The sequence below is a fragment of the Aquila chrysaetos genome, chromosome 5, assembly GCF_900496995.4.
Source record: "Aquila chrysaetos chrysaetos chromosome 5, bAquChr1.4, whole genome shotgun sequence".
In the NCBI taxonomy this organism is placed as follows: Eukaryota; Metazoa; Chordata; class Aves; order Accipitriformes; family Accipitridae; genus Aquila; species Aquila chrysaetos.
This window is the reverse complement of record NC_044008.1, coordinates 35,711,139-35,727,026: the sequence shown is the minus strand read 5'-3', so window position 1 is coordinate 35,727,026 and position 15,888 is coordinate 35,711,139. Positions and strand designations below refer to the sequence as shown.

At 36.2% G+C, this 15,888-nt stretch overlaps 1 protein-coding gene and 1 long non-coding RNA gene across 5 annotated transcripts in view; one reads left to right on the top strand and one right to left on the bottom strand.

Annotated features, from left to right (window-relative positions):
* Nucleotides 1-15,888, bottom strand: part of SLC16A7 (solute carrier family 16 member 7) — a 77,216-nt gene that overhangs the window by 1,743 nt on the left and 59,585 nt on the right. For all 4 annotated transcript variants that reach the window (XM_030014938.2, XM_030014942.2, XM_030014941.2 and 1 more), the window contains exons 3-4: nt 4,045-4,188; nt 1,777-2,589 (exon numbers count right to left, since the gene is read on the bottom strand). In XM_030014938.2, coding sequence (XP_029870798.1) covers nt 1,777-2,589; nt 4,045-4,188 — 957 coding nt within the window. The remainder of the gene's footprint in view (nt 1-1,776; nt 2,590-4,044; nt 4,189-15,888) is intronic.
* LOC115341629 overlaps nt 1-15,888 on the top strand; it is a 42,410-nt gene that overhangs the window by 25,387 nt on the left and 1,135 nt on the right. The window contains exon 2 of the long non-coding RNA XR_003923468.1: nt 15,567-15,686. This is a non-coding gene — a long non-coding RNA (uncharacterized LOC115341629). The remainder of the gene's footprint in view (nt 1-15,566; nt 15,687-15,888) is intronic.

Below are 15,888 nucleotides of genomic sequence, written 5' to 3'. Positions count from 1 at the left end.
TTCTTTATTTCTCCAGCCTAGTATTAGGAAAAACTCAAATAGCACTGCAAGTGCATAATTCACCTATTAGTGTAAACAGTACAATTTACTGTTTTTTATCAGTGAGCAGTCTCATAAAACTGATGATTAAAAATGAAATTCCGCATTAACATTACTTCAGAATAATATTTTAAAGGATATGAACTAGTCAAAGCTGGAATTCAGCTTTTCCACGTGTTCATCCCCTTTGCTGTCTCTATTTAACAAGATAAATCAATTATTCATACTTTTATAGCACAAACACATGCTTTTCAAAACTTCTGCAAAGCAAATATACTGAAAAGTAAAGAGTTGCATTTGCTAATGCTCCATAAATATTAGATTTACTATCTTTAGAGTTAATATTAATACTGATTTCAGAACCTAACAGAACAGGCTGGACTCTGGTGGTCCCAGGCTCCCTCCCCCCACTAGATGGCATAGGAAGAGTCTGTGTGAGAAGAATAGATGCTGTTCTGCCATTACCAAATTCAATTTGTATCTTAGAAGTTGAGGGAAATATGGAGTATCTTGAGGACTTTTAAACATGCACTTGGACAAATATAATTGCACTGAAGTGAATGGATTTGTTTTCGCATATTTAAAATTTCACTTGACATTGCTATTTTCATAGAAATACTGACTAACCCTCAAAATACTTTGATATGTATAAATGGTTTTGGACACACGTAATCTTGCTGCCTTTTGTGGCACTGTTTATGTGGGTATAGTGTATGTTCACAAGGCTGGTAATCTCACTATCTTTATTTTCATACTGTTGGGCTTACACTGCAATAGAGACATACACAAGTAACCAATACTTTTCAATAAGATTTGAGCATCTATTTCTTTAGTCTCTTATATCATCAGAAACCTTAAGATTATAAAACTTACTAACAGCATTACTAAGTACTGACTAAAAAGCAAGCAAACAAAAAAACTTTAGACAAGAGTCTTCATCGTTTTGGGTGCTGGAGGCCCAAAAGTTATGAATATAGTCCAAGCTATAACCCCAGGCTCCCTTTAAGCTCCCGTTACACTCAAAAGAGTGAAGCTGGCAACATTGCCATCTTTCAGTCAGTTCACACTCTGAATTGCCTTACATGTATGTGTTGGCTCTAGTAAGAGGCTAAAGGACCGGCTGCGGTGGCGTGAACTCACGCCAGGGCGCAACGCTCCACGGCACCGCGCTGGAATCCCACCGTGCGTGGACCCTGCCGAGGCTGTTGAGCGTGCCCCTGTCCTGTCTGGCACCTCCCTGCCACTTTCTTCTCTCTATAAATGCCAGTCCTCTCCGTTCAGACAAACTAAAGTTGCTATTTTAATTTTAAGCGAGTGCTCCTCCTGCTGCCAATAGGTTAGAGAAACTATAAGCCGCTCCGTGAGATCTTCACAACAACTGACCGGTGGATTTGACCCATTCAAGAGAGTAAGAACTGTGATGGCAAAGAGCAAATTGGAGCTGAATACACGTAAATCAAGGTTGCAAAGTTAGCACTACGTGTTATCAGGAAAACACACATTTATCACCTGGATTGATGGGCCAGTAGGGAATGCTCGTAATCTATCTATTGCACAAGCACGCAATGTATGCCTTTAGATTCTCGTGTGGATCTGCAGCTGTAAAGCCCAAAGATAACTGATGCTACAGTCACAGCGAAAACATTAAACATTAAGAACAGTGTTTATATTAATTCAATGCTAAATCGCATGATTATGCTGTAATGTCTGAAAAAATGGAATAATAGAGATTCTTACCTCCTAGAGGAGGGCCTATGAGCACAGGGCAACATTCCACGATGGTGACAAGTCCAACCGCACTGGAAAATCTGGCAGCCCCAACGAGGTCCATCAATGTCTCAAAAAGAACGCTGCTAACCATTCCAAATGCAAACCCAAAAAATACAGCATATATCACCAAGCCAGTGTAATTTGTTGCCAGAGGGCACAAGATATGACAGACGCCATTGTACAAGACAGCAAAACTAAAAAAGTACTGAATCTTTGGCCGGATAAACTTGGAGTTTGCTACAAGTCCCATTGAAGGCCTAGCAAACATGTCTACAAAAGCTAAGATAGATAGCAAAAAAGCAGCAGAATATTCATCAATTCCCTTGTGCTTGGCATAAGGAGCCAAGAATACTATTGGAGCGAAGAAACCGATAAACATAATGACATTTCCTGACAAATAGATCAGAAACCCTCTGTGTTTGAAGAGGGACAGATCTAGATATTTATTCATAGTTTGCCAAAAAGACTTCTTGTTGTTTTTGTGCAAGGTAGAATCTCCTGTACCTTTTTCAACATCTTTTTTCACAGGAGGGACTGTTTTCGGTCCAACAGGTCTCATAAGTGACCCAGCCACACAGCAGTTCAAAAGAAGTCCTCCCAGAATGAGAAAGCTTCCTTTCCAGCCAAATGCATTAAAGAGGAATTGATTGAGAGGTGCCAATGTGCTCAGAAACACTGGACTTCCAGCCATGGCCAATCCATTGGCAATGGGACGCTTCTTATAGAAATACTTGCCAATCATGGTCAAGGCAGGCTGTAAGTTGAAAGCTAAACCCAGACCTAAACAACACATAAAAGACAGTATTATTGCAGGTCATGCACTGAAAAACATATCACACCTCTTTCAAGTTATTTTTAAAATGACCAAGATCTAATCCAGTGGTTTCCATCGAAGACAGAAACCAACTAGCATCAGGGAATGAAATACAGATTCATTGCTGTCTACGTGTGTTAACACAAGACTGTGTCGTGGTGGCATTCTGCCATTTCCCCCTGTACCATTGCAATAAAACCCAAAACTCCTTGTTGCATTTCAGCAATGATAGAGACAGGGGAATCCACAGAGGAATGATGGTATCAGGGCCTTGACTCACCATTTTTATATTTACTAAGCTATAATGCAATTCTCTCTTGGCTCATTTCACAAAAGTTATTAAATGTCACCTCAGCTACAATGAATGCAGGGTGTATTTAAATGCATAAATCTCCTCATTTCTTATTTCCAGCTCTATTTAAGATCAAACTTGTATACAAAAGTGGAGCTTAAGATGGCTAATTATTTTGGAGCACATTCAGCTCCACTTCCCCAGGTATGGAAGTCACAACTAAAGGTGGAAGTGTAGAGGACATGCATCAGAGCAGACCACTCACCCTTTCAGTGGGCCTCAAGTTTAGGGTGTAAAAAATAAGAGCTTTAAGAAATAATCACTGAACAAAGAAGGACTCCTTTAGTCCCAACATAAAACAAGACGAGCTTGAATGTAGGAACAAGTATTACCCCATTCATTTATTACCTACAAATATTTCATCTCACTTGCCTTCCTTATTCTGAGGAGGTAGTTTAAAAAAAAATCACAACTTTTGATAAGCAGGTTATTTAATTTACTGGCTTTATGATCATTGTTGTTCATTGCCTTAGGCAATATCCCTGCCTTTGATGATATAAGAATAATTTTATTTGGGGATTGACCCTGGGGGATTTTAAACAGAAAAGCTATTGAGCTGGAAGTTGTTATACTTTTCTGTGAGAGTATATGTATCTACAAACCTACAGAAAGCTGGTACTAGCTTTCGCATTTTTACTAGAGTTCTGCTAGCCTCTGCCACCCCGTTTGAAGTGCAACATGATTGAAAGCTAAAAGAATGAATATGAAATTCTACACAAATGACTGTAATAAGTGCTGTCACAAGCCAATCAATTTTTATACCATAATTACAGTGCAGTGTGGAACACTACATACATACAGCATTTATCGAATAAAATCATCAGTTGTTCCTGAATTATCCTAAGAAATAATTTAACATCATACCAGCTAATTTAAAGGATTAGATAGTTCAGGTAGCAGAAATTAACTGATCTTGCTACCTTCTTGGTTTACGTTTGTACAATGCCTTGCACAGTGGGTTCTTGATCAGTAAGGCTCATTGGTAGAACAGTATTAGAAATAATATAATATAGAATAATATAGAATAAAATAATATAATATAATAATACCTTTTAAACAGGACTCTTACCTCCAACGACACCAATACATAGATAAAGTTCCAGGACGCTATTGCAGAAAGAAGAAGCAATCATTCCAAATGAACACAGGATACCTCCTGCTATCATCACAGGCCGGCTACCATACTTATTCACCAAAATGCTGCTTATGGGACCTGTTGGTAGAAAGAAAACGCATTAGCAGGTAACAGGTAACTCCATCACACGTGTCTTTGTATTTAGGATATGTTGGAATGCTTTCCTCTTCCATCCCAGAAATCGTTTAGCTGTTTCTATAACAATTTGTCTTACAAACACACTCTGTGAATTTGCAGACACATGAGCCTGGATGTGGATATATTGCCTCCACGACAATATAAATATTGATTAGTCATGGAGACGGATAAAAAGATTAAAGACATCAGACAAGCAAGAGGGATTGTTACAGTTCACAAGCAATCAATACTGAGATCAGTCAATGGAAGTTTTGAAAGTGCAAGGACCGAAGAATTTCAAGTATGAGACAGATATCAAAACTCCACAGAGCAGGAGGAATCTCCAGACAAGCAAACTAATAACTGACCTTAGTACCGTAGCATGTCCTGGACTCCTACTTAAAACTACACATAGACTTAAAAATATTGTCAAATCAGAATGTAAATTGCTGGCCCCTGAGGCTCGTTTTCCCTTACCTCATGCAGAAAGGTGTGTTAATGGGCAGTAAGATGACTATAGGTTGTCTGGGAAAATCTAAGATGCGGTTTAGCAAAAAGACCTATAAACTTTGAAAATATTGCTACAGGTCTGTTTTTCAGTTCCAACTGCAATTCAATTTATGGTGTAATTACGTCCATACTAAACAAACAGCTAGTGTGCAATTTAGCATGACATGCATTATATGTTTTTTAAATGACCGTGACTAGAATAGACGGTGTGCTACATATCAAGATTAAGAGGTTGTCAAAGCTCTTTAGGTAAACCTGCATACCATCTGACTGCACTATATTTGGCCCAAACCGTTATGAATAGTCTTGCTTTTGCAATAACCAAACTTATCCAATTCAAAAATAAAATTAAAAAAAAAAACCATAATAAAAAGCAATACATTTCAAACTCAAGATAAAGCCGGCACCTGGCATAAAGTGGGATGCCAAGCTCTGCATCTGATTTCACTGCAAATCATTCACTGTACTGGTGACAGTTTTAAGTCTCTTTTTATAAATATCTAAAGGAATAAATGCCAGAAACTCAATGAAAAAGCCAAATATAACCAAATTTAAAACTGTATTTTCATAGGTACAGTGTTATTTTAGACTCCACTGTTTGAATTACCTTGAATGTTTAAAGTATTATTAGGGATGTATTGTAAATGTTAATTACTACTTGCATATCAACAACAAAAGCCTTAAGCATATGCCAAACGATCAATTTTGAGCTTAGTTCCTTACGGAAATAAGCTTCTACAACAGTGTTGCCCTGTGCCCCGCTCGTCTTTTCTAATAGCTTGTGAATCCAGAGGTCAGTTTGAAAATAACTTGACTGAAGGGCAAAGATTTGAGTGATGTTTAGATCTTACAGTTTGTGCATTCATTAAACAGCTTGGGTCCCAAGGAGCCCGGGGAAGCTCCTAGAAGGCTCCCTGTCCGGGCAGCACAGACACTGACCATTACACTCAGGTTTCACCAGTAAAAACAATCTATCTTCTTGCCCAGGCAGCTGTACCGTTTCACATAGGTGGGGGCATAGAGGAGAAACAGGGTGGCAATTTTACTGCGAAGGTAAAGGATGCTCAGAGTGAAGGCATTAGGGCTCGTCTTACACACACATAAGCACAGGAGATCAGGCTCTGCTGCTCACTGAGCTGCAGCTGGAGCGTAACTGGATATTGAAACCAACATCCCCAGCACGGAATGGCCCACCAAATATACAATAGCCCAGAGATTCATTAAAAGACTTTAAATCACCTATGAAGCACTAAGACATTTCACCGACAGCTTGTATTATGAGATATCTAATGCTTCTTTATTTCCATTTGGGGGGGGACCACTGAGCAGAACAGTGGTGTGGTGGGCTTTGTCCTTTGAGGCCATATGGAGCAAGCAGTGAAACATGAAGGATGGACAAATTACACTCCAAGCGCTTTCCAAATATATCATGCTTACTTCTCCTGCCTTAATAAACTTGTGTTCTCATAACTATGCTGAAGCATAACTTCAATCACGATTTTTTTATTTATAGAGCTATGTTTGGACAATCAGTAGTTTGGCTCATGTTTGAATTAGAAAGAAAGCCCTTTTGAAATACGTGAACAATACAAATATTTTCTCTGGGTCAAAAAAGTCCCTTTTAACTGGAACTCTTTGTTTAACTCAAAGCAAAAAGTTTCATCTCAATATCAAGTAATATTTATACTTGTGAAAATAAATTAATTCTAAGGCAATTTTCTGGAAAAAAAAATTGTTACCATTGCTAAACGCAATACCAGTATTTCACTTCAAAGATATCAAAATAATGATATTTAAAATTATTTTCAAGTTCTTTTTCCTGTGATGAAATGGAAGTATTTACAAAACTGTAAATGAAAAATTTGGTTAGTATTTGTCAACATTCTGACCTCCCCCCAAATGACTGCTCTAATAACTGTAATGACTGCTACGTTGCCTTGCCGTAGCCTTACTGAAAATATTTCTTTGCTGATCCTTAGAAAAAAATGTAGGAAAGAGGCATCATAGCAGGGAAATATTTGACCACACTCTTTACAGATTTATTCACTACAGGCAGCACCATGATTTTTACCTTTAGATAAATACTTCAGTTATGATGGAGATAGACCTGTTTGTTAGCAATGTTTCTTTTCTCATTAAACAAAGACAGCGTGAAAAGCCAGAAGGATAGGTGTGAGACTAAATGAAAAAGATGAGGTAAATCCACACATAGCAGACTATCAAGTGTTGGAAAGGGAGGAATGGCATTAAAAAAGATTTTTGTGCAATATTGCTATATTGTTAGCATTTTTAATAAAATTATAGATCAAAAAGACTGCATTGCACAGCACTGACAAGGTTTTCCAACCATAATCAAGGACAAAGATGAGCTCTGCTGTAATATTCACCCCCAAAGAGTACTGACTACAATATTCTTTAATACTGTTCCATCAATCCTTCCTTCCTTCTCCTGTAGAACAGGAAAATGAGCCAGATTCTTCCTTGTTTAGGGATGTGCAGAAGAGGTTTCTTTTTAGAGGGTGGTTGGTCATGTTTTCTGGGGGTTGTCCAGAAATGGCAAGTTTCCCTCTCCTTTGAGGGAACTCATTTTGCAGACAGTTCCTTACCACGACCAAGAAAACTGCATCTCTGCAGGTCTTAACGGTGGCACTTAAGCCAAGTTACAGCTTTGCAGATCAAAGCATGCAGTGTTAGCCTCCCCTAAGAGACCCGTTAGCTGAGGTCAAATATGGATGTATTAATTTAGGTAGGCAGTGGATGAAGACACCAGAGGAAAGACAAAGCTGTCTGACGGGCCTGAGCTCTGTACTTTAGAATGACCTCAATCTGGAATGTATTATGAATTTAAAATTCCTTTAAACATAATTTTCTCTTTGAGATGTTTTCCTTAAGTTAATGATGTGTATTTACCACCACAGCTCCATTTAATTTGGGGTTTTCTTTTAGTATATTCCAGTATTTTGATTTAAAATTTGTGCATGTGGGAAATATTAATTGTACTATAAGCCATAAAGTTAGTTCAAGCTTACTCCCTAAGTTACCTAGGAACTCTTCCAATCTGATCAGCCGGTTAAACATTTTCTTGTGACATCTGCGTAAATACTTGGTTTTGGAGTCTCATAAAATAATGCATATTCATATCTTAACATATAAGAATCTACATAAATTCCAGCTGTTTGCCTGCTATCATACATTTTTTAGCCATGCACAAATGTCTTTTCACATCTAACAGCTTCTATAATTATTTAAGTAATGCTTACATGCCAGCAGGTACCTATATTCCTTGCATATTTTTTCTTTTTAGCAGAAGGAAGATTAAGCTGTTTAAGTACTGTAACCCGGCCAAAATCATGCTATACATTAATGCACGTTAATGCACTGAAGGATTGCTGGATCCCTGAGTCTACTTTCCTGAAGTAACTACGCAACAGATGTTAAGTCAGGAAGCCCACAAGAATATTTACTCCGATCTCTCCCTTAGCACCTACAAACCATCAGCCACAAAAGACTATACATTCCCTAAACCAAATTTAAGACCATTATCATAATATGCTAACAATCTCCTGGCTGTATTTTTGGATTATATCTTTCTGTTTGAGGCAAATGACCAGAGTGTGAGCAGGAATAAGAAAGCGACTGTAACCGGTGCCACTGAAGAACCCTTTCAGGAAGGGCTGTGCAGCAGGACACAAATGCTTTAGAAGACAAGAAAAAACAGCAGCTTTTCACATTCATTATCATATGTCAAGGGCAAGATGGCAAAAGCCATTTCAGCTATGTGAGCAGAGACTGGCTCACGCATTTGGGAGCTGTTTACGATATTTGATACAAAGCCTGTAATAACGTGACACCCACGCTCTGTTTTGAGGGTTCAGCAGAACGTTCACTTGCACATCTGTATTGTGCAAAATGTGATGACAAAGCTGCTCTCGCTGGTCTTCAGTGAATACCAAGACCTCTCGGAAGAAATATATTGCTTACAAAGGAGATTAATTATTTCATATAATAACAAAGGTATCAATTATCCATATTTGCCTCTCACTTTCAAGTTTAACTTTTCAATCACCATTTAAATCTTCCTTCTTCTGCTAAGCCATACTGTTGTAAATGAAAAGCAATAAAAAAGATTACATAACTGAATAATAAGTAGGTTTAAAAAGCAGATGTTTGAAGAAATAATCACTTTTTTCCCCCTTAAAAGATGCTTATTGTGCTAATACAGTTTAAACATAACTCGAACATTAAAGTTTCTTTTTAAAAAAATGTACTGCTTGCTATTTTTGTAGAAATGAATAAAGGGCTCAGACTATGCACTATAAATTTAATATTCTTTCTCATATAGTTACACTCTCAGAGATACACACACTCATGTACAACATCTATCCATTTATTCATTTTTTTCAGCCCTAAGAAAATATACACTTCAAAAAATGATCTGACTCTGGAGACAGTGCAACAACCTTATATCTAGTGTCTCTAAAAGCTTAAAGGATGCAAACCAGATAACAATATTTCCATTTCATAATACGTTGAGGTAATAGTAAAGGAAGATCAGTTTTAAGGCCATGAAATAGAATAAAGGAAGATTTATTTGACATAAAATCTGTATCTTGCTCAGCTCTCAGGTAGAATAACATTTATAAGTCCAAACGCATTAGGTACACTCCATTAATTTATAAAAGGAAGAGAATCTAGGACACTAGAATTCTTGCTGCCTTTTCTCTTTTCCATCAGTTTTTCTCTTACCAAAATGAAAAAGAATATATTTACTCTAGAGAGTTCTCCCGTAAATAGACACCACTTTCTGTGAGGGATGACAAAATGTTCTGCAACTTAAATGTGTAATAACTAGCCAGAATGGTTGCAATAGTAGGGATTGGTTTGTAGCAGTATCAAGCTGCCACAATTGTCTTTTATGTCCATAAAGACGTCATCTTTGGGTCTATTCTATGTTTATATTCACTGTAGGAATGAAAGTTTCTTTAAAAAGTATATAATCTAGGTTTTAGTATTTAATTTATTTGTCCTGGTTTGATTTTTCACTGCTATAGTACAATGATGTAATTAAAGATCATCCACATCTGTAATTTGTTTCACATACAGCCAGTGCATTTATGCTTTTTATTTTGCTACCCGCACTATTTTTAGTATGGAACTAGAGGTGAACCTTCCTGATATAGAGGTAATTTTTTAAACATTCATTGACAATGTCACACAGTGTTCATAGTGTCATTGATACAAAGCAACGTGAAATGACTCAGTCTAAACAATATGACATTTATTTAAATAAAGGGAATTGCTGAAAAAAGTTGAAAATAAATGCAATGATAATATTTCAAGTTGCACTAATGCAATATTGTAGATTGCATCAAGTGATTTAAACACAAGTACATTTTTAGCCATCTGTTCTGCAGAGACAACGCAGCTATCTTTCCAGTCCGGCTTTATTTTTTATTTCTGTTTCCTACAAGGCTGGAAAAGCCCGAGGAGCTCCAAGAATTATCATTAGGATAAACTACTTGTTAATATCAGTCAGACTTTTTTTTTCTTTCTTCTTTTTTTTTCTTTCTTCTGTTTTTCCTTTCTTCTTTTTTCTTTTTCTTCTTTTCTTTTTTCTTCTTCTTTTTTCTTTTTCTTATTTTCTTCTCTTTTTTGTTTTTTCTTTCTTTTTCTTTTTTTCTTTTTCTTTTTGTTTTCCCTTTTTCTTTTCCTTTTCCTTTTTCATTTTTTTTTTACAAAATATAAAATCCACTTGCAGCAGCTGATTTGCTTTGTTTGGCAAAGACTCCCCAATATTTTGCTAAAGTAGAGCCTTGTCTTTCACTTTAAAAAAGCTCCTTCAACCACAAACACTTTAAGCAAGTACTTAATACTGCTGTTGGAATGTAATCTCTGGCACCCAGAGGAAAAGCAACTCAAAATTGATTCTGATCATGTTTAAAACCTGTTCATTAAGTTGGAAAATGCTTTAAAAATATGCTGCTTTTCTCAAGCAGGTCTAAGTCAAAATACTGAGCATTCTATGACAGTCTTATCTCTAGTTCAAAAACCTTCAGCTAAATAATTTTAGTACTCTTGGATAGGCATCTAGAGAAGGCAGACAGAAAAAAATCCAAAAAAGTATTGATGATTTTGAAAGTATTAAAATGTCATGCAACTATTTTTGTGTTAGATTCTTTATCCCATTTCTGGGAATGGTAACCTGCATTTTGGACATATCCTATGTGTTTGTGTAACAGCAATGAAGGTAACATAGTTCAACAGTCGTTGGAAAGCTTCCTCTGTGCATTTGGCAGTATTTTTTTTCTATTATTTCATGTAACATTTACAACTGGCTGCACTGATTCCATAAACCTAGATAATATAGTAAACTTGACAGAAAGCAAAGAAAAAAAGAAAATGCTTTTGCAATAAATATCACCAAAAAGAAATGGCTAACACTGAGTTAGGGTTGCTAAACTATGAGTTAAGATAGCTCGGCAGCTGAAAGCCCAGCATGCCGGGCAAGAAGCAGTCAGTCGTCCGACCATCCATCACACTTTGCTCACCACTTCCCCTCCTCTAACTGTATTTCCTCAGTGTCATGCACACATTCTCACTTGTGTCCTGAAGGATCCTTGAATCCTATTAAGTTTCTATCTTTTGATTACTAATGAGGATTAAATTGACCTTCAGCTATTCCTTAGGACTTTTATAAGAAATACAGCCTGGCTGGTGGTAGAGTGCCTCAACACACGGGCTGCTGCTTCATGGTTTCTCCTCCCAAAAGGTTACATCTGCTAATTTTGAACTGATGTGCTCGACTCAGGAACATGTACGTCTGGCTGCAAATATGAGCTGCCTTTGTCCTGAAATGTTCAGAAGAAACAAAATAAGTGATCAGTGGTGCTGGCGCTTGCTCTAAATATATTGCTTTTCTGTAGAAATTACAGATCCTTGATCTGTTTTGGTATTTTCGTTTTTTTTTCCCAGTGATACATCAGAGACAGGAACTGAGGGCATTACGTATTTTGATTAAAGCTGTTGACTGGCTTACTGGTTCTTTTCTTGTTTTCTAGGGTGCCAATGTGTATGGAGTTATGGACCATGTAATTTAGAAAACATCTTCAATTTAGAAAATTACTCTATATCTATGAATTTAAAAAAGTTGGAAAACTGCCCAGTTTTTAATCAAGGAGGAGCCATGCTCATTACTATTTACATTGATACATATTGATGCTTTATATTAATTATCTTTTGCATGCTCTGCTACAGAATTTTTTTTTCATGAAAGGCTAAAACACGATCACAAAGCAGAAGACTTTAAGATGATTTATGACATTTCTTTTGAAATTAGCAATATGAAACTTCATAGTATTTAATAGGAAATTAGTGTAATTCTATTAGCAGCTGAATACTCAGCAGTTTTCAGAAGCATTTATGGTCACTGACTACAAAAAAAATTTCTGTCCCAAAATTGCTTGCCCAGATTTCACATTGACACATTTATTGTGAAATGAAGTCAGATGCAGCAAAATATTTCAGCGCTTTTTTAAACTTTCCTTATATTTGTATTCCTGTTACCTTCAGTATCATTAAATAAAGTGAAGCCCGTGCATAGACATTTGCAAAAACTAGTCTGCCAACTTGGAAAAAGGCAAGAAACAAGAAGAAAGGAGGGAACAAGCTAATGAGGAGATGGAACCAAAGCACCTATAAGAGAGATGTATATAAATAGAGACATTGTAACACCAGGCACGTATTTTTTCACAAAGTGGCCTGCATGCCTCTGTAATGGGGATAGCTGGAAATAGCATCAGCACAATATGTGCATCACAAATGGTCTTCTCAGATAAATGGTCTTTTCTTCTCAGAAAACTGATGCAACCATCTTGTAACTTAAGCAGTAAATGTCACGTAGTGTATCAACATGAACATTAGAAAATTCAGTGGCAAATATGAGGTACCGGGAAGAATTAATGAAAGTTTCCTGCAGAAGAAAAGACAATGAATTTTTAAAGCTTAGTATTCATAGGCTTCACAGGCTTGCATGTATCTAAATTTAAAACAGCTTTTCAGACCCCAAAAAAGTGTTGAGGATTTCACTTAAATAATAATACTGTTGACAAGCAGAATGAACCTGTGCCATTAAAGGTTACTTCTTCAAATGAAAAACCAAACAAGGACTTACTCATTTTTCCTCACCAGAAATACAGTAAAGATAATAATACTGATATATATATACACACTAGTAAATGTAATCCTTTATAGCAGTAGTTAATATGAAGGAATTAATAATAAACTTCACTAAATTTACATCCTATTCAGGGTTTCACCAGGAACTTCAGGAGGCATAACTCTAACTATGCTCCAGTGAAAATATTTAGTGATTTTCTTCCAGAGGTCTCATCCTTGAAGTACTACCCATTCATCTCAGTGGCTGTTCCTTCTTTCTCTGTGGATGGTTGCAAGTGAAAGACTATGTTCCATTTGGCAATATCCATGTTTGAGTCCTTGTACTGAAAGAAGCATCACACTTCTGAAAAGATTAAAATAAATCCTATCCAATATGTCCGTTTTCAGGGAACGAAGGAAAATTAATACTAAACCGAAACTAGAGGTTCACTTATAGCTATCCAGTATTTCCACTAGTTTTTCTATCTATCTCAAAAGTAATCTTACTAAAAAACTACTATGCCCAGACACAGAGACTACATATTCACACAAACACACACACACAAAAAGCCCCCAAACCCTACCACTTTTCCTCATCTGATTTCTGGACTCCTAATGATATAAATGAGTTGTTTGTTCCTAGGATAATAGAAAGTACTCATCCCATTTGTAAGTATTTTTCACCTGGAAATTTCTGAACTCATTCTTCCAAGTTCAAAGAACTTGAAAATTTGTAATGGAAGAAGACTTCGTGTTTAGTACTTTGTGTCTTGCCAAAGCAGATTACAGTTTTAGCTATAAAAATTGTCTTTACAGCTTGCTAACTGTGTGCACCAGATTGCCAAACGAGTTCTGCATATTCTGCTGTTACAAAGGGAGGACGATTTTCTGTATTGTTGCAGATCATAAAACTGAAGAGAAAGACAAGAGGTTACAGCATACCATTGTCACAACTACAATTATATCAACTTGAAAATAAGAGATATGTTGTTAATCTCAGAGCTAATTGTTGGGAAGAAAAAAAACCCACAGAACAAACAGTGCTTGCAAACATTTGTTTTAATTCTTCATAGACATTTTCCTAAACCATGTTATTAGCTAGTTACAAATATTTCCCTTTTTATTTTCTTCCTCTTTGAGTAATGACTGTCTTTTCTACAAATCTGTGTATGCACATGTGAACACAATATTCATAAATATTCATTACTCACCACTTCCTATTTATTATTCCTTATTATCATTCATGATTTTTATACACCTTTGTAAAAAACTCTGGCTACTTTTCCTGGAAGCAGAACAATACTTCGTCATTTGGAAGGCTAGCAGACATCACAGAAAGGAAAAAGTCATAGCAAACAATTTCAGAGGACCTTGCACAGGCTATTTAGTAATTCTTATGAATGTAGGGTATATTCTCTGTAACTCAAACCATTACATTTTTCAGATAACGCATTCACTGTGAAAAATTCAGCCAACTCCAGTTAAGATTAATATTGTCATTTGGATTTCTCTGTCTTCTACAAATTGCCCATCATATTAATGTTCACACAATATCCCATTTTTATGCTGCACATCATCCTACAGTTTGTTTTCTTCCAGAATAATATCATAACTAACTCAACTTGGAAATCATTCCTTATATATTGTTACAGGCAATAATATGTAATTTCAGAAGGCACAAGATACATGCTTCTTCCTAGTTCCTCCTTTACCATATTCCTTTCTGGTCTCAATTTTGCACTGTATAATTAAACTTCAAATTGAAAATACTCAGTCTACTATGTATGATGTTTCTGTGGACCACTTACTGTGAATTATGGATCATGAGTGGATCATTAAATCTCATCTACATATTCAGAATATATGTAACACAAAGTATAAATCTGGATGTATTTATAACTTGGAAGTGTCCTGAGAAATCATCATATTTAGGTCATTGCCAATAACATTGTAAGATTATTTCCAAATCCATTTGCTATTTGACACATATGTACCATTAAGCTTAAAATGTACTATATAGAAAAGTCTTTCTAAAACATTATTTTATTATTATTTTCATTATAATTGTATTTTTAATAATATCTAATAAAATGCATATGGTGACTTTAAGTGGTAACAATTAGAAGAAAAGAGTAGGAATTTCCCAAACTCCTTTACAGCCCGTAAATTAGATCCTGTCTGAAGAACTGTGTAAGGTAAATATATGTGAATAATATTTAGTTCACAACATACTGGGGGAACGGGAAGAGGGAGGGAAGGGGGAAGAGGAAATAGGGAGGGGAGGGAAAAGGGAAAAGGAAAGAGGAGGGGGAAGGAACTTATTTGTGTTTCAAAGATATCATACAAACTGGGAACTGAGCATTGTCATTAGGTTTTGGCACCTGAAGTATTTAGAGTGCAGACAGTGATAGTATATTAACGGGATCATACCAGGTACAGAATTTGCATTTTTCCCAGTATTTTGCAAAAGGGGAGACTGAGAAACTGGGGTGGGGGTGAGGGGAGACACAACTACATTCAGTTGTCAATTAAAAGGAGAATCTTTGGGTGGATTCATTTGTAGGTTTTTTTCCTGTTTTCAGACAAGTGAAAAAAAAAACATGTTTGTATATTGAGAAAATCTGTTTAATTATAGAATGATATATAAATGTAATGCCGAATATTTTGTCTTCCAGGTCAAAAAGACTAAAAGCAATATAAAGTGTTAAGTGGCTAGAAACATGAAGAAAAAAATCCAAACTAGGATAATGAAAAGCCAAAAGTTATCAACAGATTATCCTCCTGATCAACAATAGGTACAAGATTTATGTCATGTTTTCCATCTTTCAATGCATTTCTTTATTTCAGCTGTGCCTGAATCAGTAGCCTTTATTACACCCTAGAGGAAGCGGAACCTTTGGAGACAACTTAGTGAACAGGTCCAGAATTCGGAAAGTATCCCGCAGGTTCAGATCAGAACATTTTCCAATTTCCTTACACTTTAGACAAACCACATTT